Source organism: Morone saxatilis, unplaced genomic scaffold (genome assembly GCF_004916995.1).
Source record: "Morone saxatilis isolate NCDOM2014 unplaced genomic scaffold, NCSU_SB_2.0 Contig16, whole genome shotgun sequence".
NCBI lineage: Eukaryota > Metazoa > Chordata > Actinopteri > Moronidae > Morone > Morone saxatilis.
The window spans coordinates 13,273,564-13,276,436 of record NW_023339718.1 but is presented as its reverse complement, the minus strand read 5'-3'; the positions used below and the strand labels follow the sequence as shown (position 1 = coordinate 13,276,436).

The 2,873-nt window shown below is 39.6% G+C and overlaps 1 protein-coding gene across 1 annotated transcript in view; it reads right to left on the bottom strand.

The window, feature by feature from the left end:
* Positions 1 to 2,873, bottom strand: part of mrps27 (mitochondrial ribosomal protein S27) — a 10,351-nt gene that overhangs the window by 6,758 nt on the left and 720 nt on the right. The window contains 3 exon segments of the mRNA XM_035659124.1: positions 1,328 to 1,461; positions 1,984 to 2,042; positions 2,126 to 2,196. Of these exon segments, the coding sequence (XP_035515017.1) occupies positions 1,328 to 1,461; positions 1,984 to 2,042; positions 2,126 to 2,196 (264 nt within the window).

Sequence of the window (2,873 nt, the reverse complement as noted above, 5' to 3'; positions counted from 1 at the left end):
TCTAAAAGGTGCTATATAAATAAAGTTTTACTTACTTACCACTTCAGGTGGGACGCTATGAATGTAAAAATATACACTTGTGCACTGACAGGATGGGCAGAGGGAGCTGGAGAAAACAGTATCCATGTGAGTGCTACAGCCTGTCAGCGTCAGATTCAATCAAGAGGGGAAAGCTACGGTATCAGCAAACTGGAGAGTACAGCTGTGCTCACTTAACCATCTTTCTGCATCTCGTACGCACACACACACACACACTTTGATCAGATTTGCATCACATGTATAGCATGATTTTTTTTACATAATTTATCCGCAAACACTGACTGTTTATCCTACATGATTTGGTAAAGATGGTGTACACGATAATACAACCGCTGATTCCTCTGACATCGAGACCTTTAATCTCGCAGCAACATGACACCAAATCATAACAACAGATACTGACGGAGCATGCTGCGTTTTACCTCACTGTAAACACGTCATTGGCTCGCAGACACCTCTGCTTTTGGAGTAATACATTGATTCCCTGATACTACAACTCACTCTGGAACAGTACACACATGCTGGGCTATAAATGTCAAACATGTTTGACATTATTTGTGCTGCTCAGATCAGTTTGAAAATGCATCTGGGTGGTTAAGATTGGCTCTGTGATCGCTCACACTGCCAGACAACTGCAGCTATCAACCCTGATCAGGGGCCTCTGATCAGATTTCCTGTCTAATTACAAAGATGTGCTTCCCTTATGTTGACCAAAGAGTCTTCTAATTTTGAGCCTATGCTCAGCAAGACGATATAAGAATAAGTAACCCCCTTGGCCACATAGCACGCGTGAGCAGTGTGTGACAGCTGCCTCGCTGAACTGCTGCGGCTCGCACACCTGTGGTGTCCACACACATCTATGCTGCGACTCTGCTGCTGCCAGCCCTATCTTTCTACATGAATAAATACAATGCAATTAAAGCATTGTTAACAGATCACTGGATTCTGTCCACAGAAACATGAGAGAGCTTTTAATCTGAAACAGGTACAGATGTTCAGTCTGTGACATATTCTACAGATACAGACATTGAAACTGTATTATGCTGCTGTTATAATGTCGATGTGACTATGAACAGATCTTTGTCACTGCTTATTCTTGCTGGGAACCGCTTACGGCTGGCAGAAGAAATAGATGAAGCCTTGCTTCAACCACATGTGAGATATACGGCTCATGCGGGCAGGGTGGTTACTCTAACCAGTTAACATGGGTGCAGAAATAAAAAGCTAGATGATGCACACATGCTGCAGACACAGGCAGTGTGGCCCTGGCTTGAGAATAAATGGAGGGCATATAATGTGTTGTGTACCTTGTTTTTAAGTGTGTGCAGGGCCTTCTCCCTGAGCCCATATTTTAGACACTGTCTGACCCAGCTGTGAATGGTCCAGTCTCTCAGGTACCAACCGTTTGCACTATGACGAAACCTGGAGGGATTTAAAAAAAACAAAAAAAAAACAAGAAAATAAAACATATGAAGTTTTTCATTTTTCAATAAATCCATAACAGAAGATAGCAGAGATATGAGGAAGAACCAGAGGAGCAAATCGTAAATTTGACATCTTCATCCTGCAAAGTCCAAACACATCATCAACGGTCGACTGTATTAACAATAATAATTGCTATTTACAAACTTCCCAAAGTGGAAAGGTAGTTATTTAGTTCTCACTCGAGGATGAAAATGATGAACAAGAGTGTCATTGGGAAATATACTCAATCGTGTAATCACAAGAATGAGTGCAGATTCCAGAGGAAGGAGTAAACAGGAAAGGTCTGGAGTTGCCCCGAACAAAGAAAAGCATGTGACTGAACATAAACCAAAACAGACAAACCAAACAGACAATTCATTCCAAGAAAAGCACAAATGTTGGTACCACACAAAACCAAGGAAACAGCAGAAATCTGACACAGAAATGAAGATGCAGAAAGAGTAAAATGATTCCTCTTACTTGTAAAGGTAGTACTCCGCCTGATCAACTTCCTCTTGAGATGAAACATTGTCAACAAACTGAAACACAAACAGAAAATATAAATACATGTTAAAAACTTTGTCCCTACTGCATCAATTATAAATAAATGTATAAAGCTTACCCGTGACACAGTTAGAGAGCTAACTGGAAGATTCCTTTCATACGTCCTCTCCATAGTGGTGGCCAGTACAGCTGCAAGTTAATACATCAACAAGACTGTTATCATCTAATAAAGTATTCAGAATGTCTTTTAAAGTATGGTATGCCATTGTAATACACTTGCCAGAGACAAAACTGATTATGGCATCAAATGCTTCATCAGTTGTAATCCATATAAAACGTTTATTATTAATAGTAAGTATTATTGATTTCATTTCATTTAAGCCAGTATGGGCTGCGTTCAGTGCACCACCAAGTCTTACACTGCCACCCTGTGTTGATCGAGTGCACACACAGTAACAATTGCATTCATGCAACAAAAGCATGTTTTCATTATGTATGTTAGTTTACACATCACATGTCACATTTAATCTCTTTACCGTTTGATACTGGTGCTATTAAAGTACTTGAGTTTCAGCACCAATACCCAGACAGTATGTTTTTTTATATATTTCTTTGAGGGATATAAAACCCCTTTTTTTCTACATAACAAAATAGTATTTCAACACAAGATCTTATACTGCTCTCCATCAGAACTTTACCTAACAATACAACATAACATTTGCAAAATTAGGATTTCAATCAAAGTGTGATTTCCAGCCACAGATTATAGCAGCACTCCCCAATACAGGAGCTTCATCTTATCAGACTTAAAGCTAGAAAAAGCAGCTTTCAGTACTTGTCCATCCCATCTCTACATCTGCTTATGT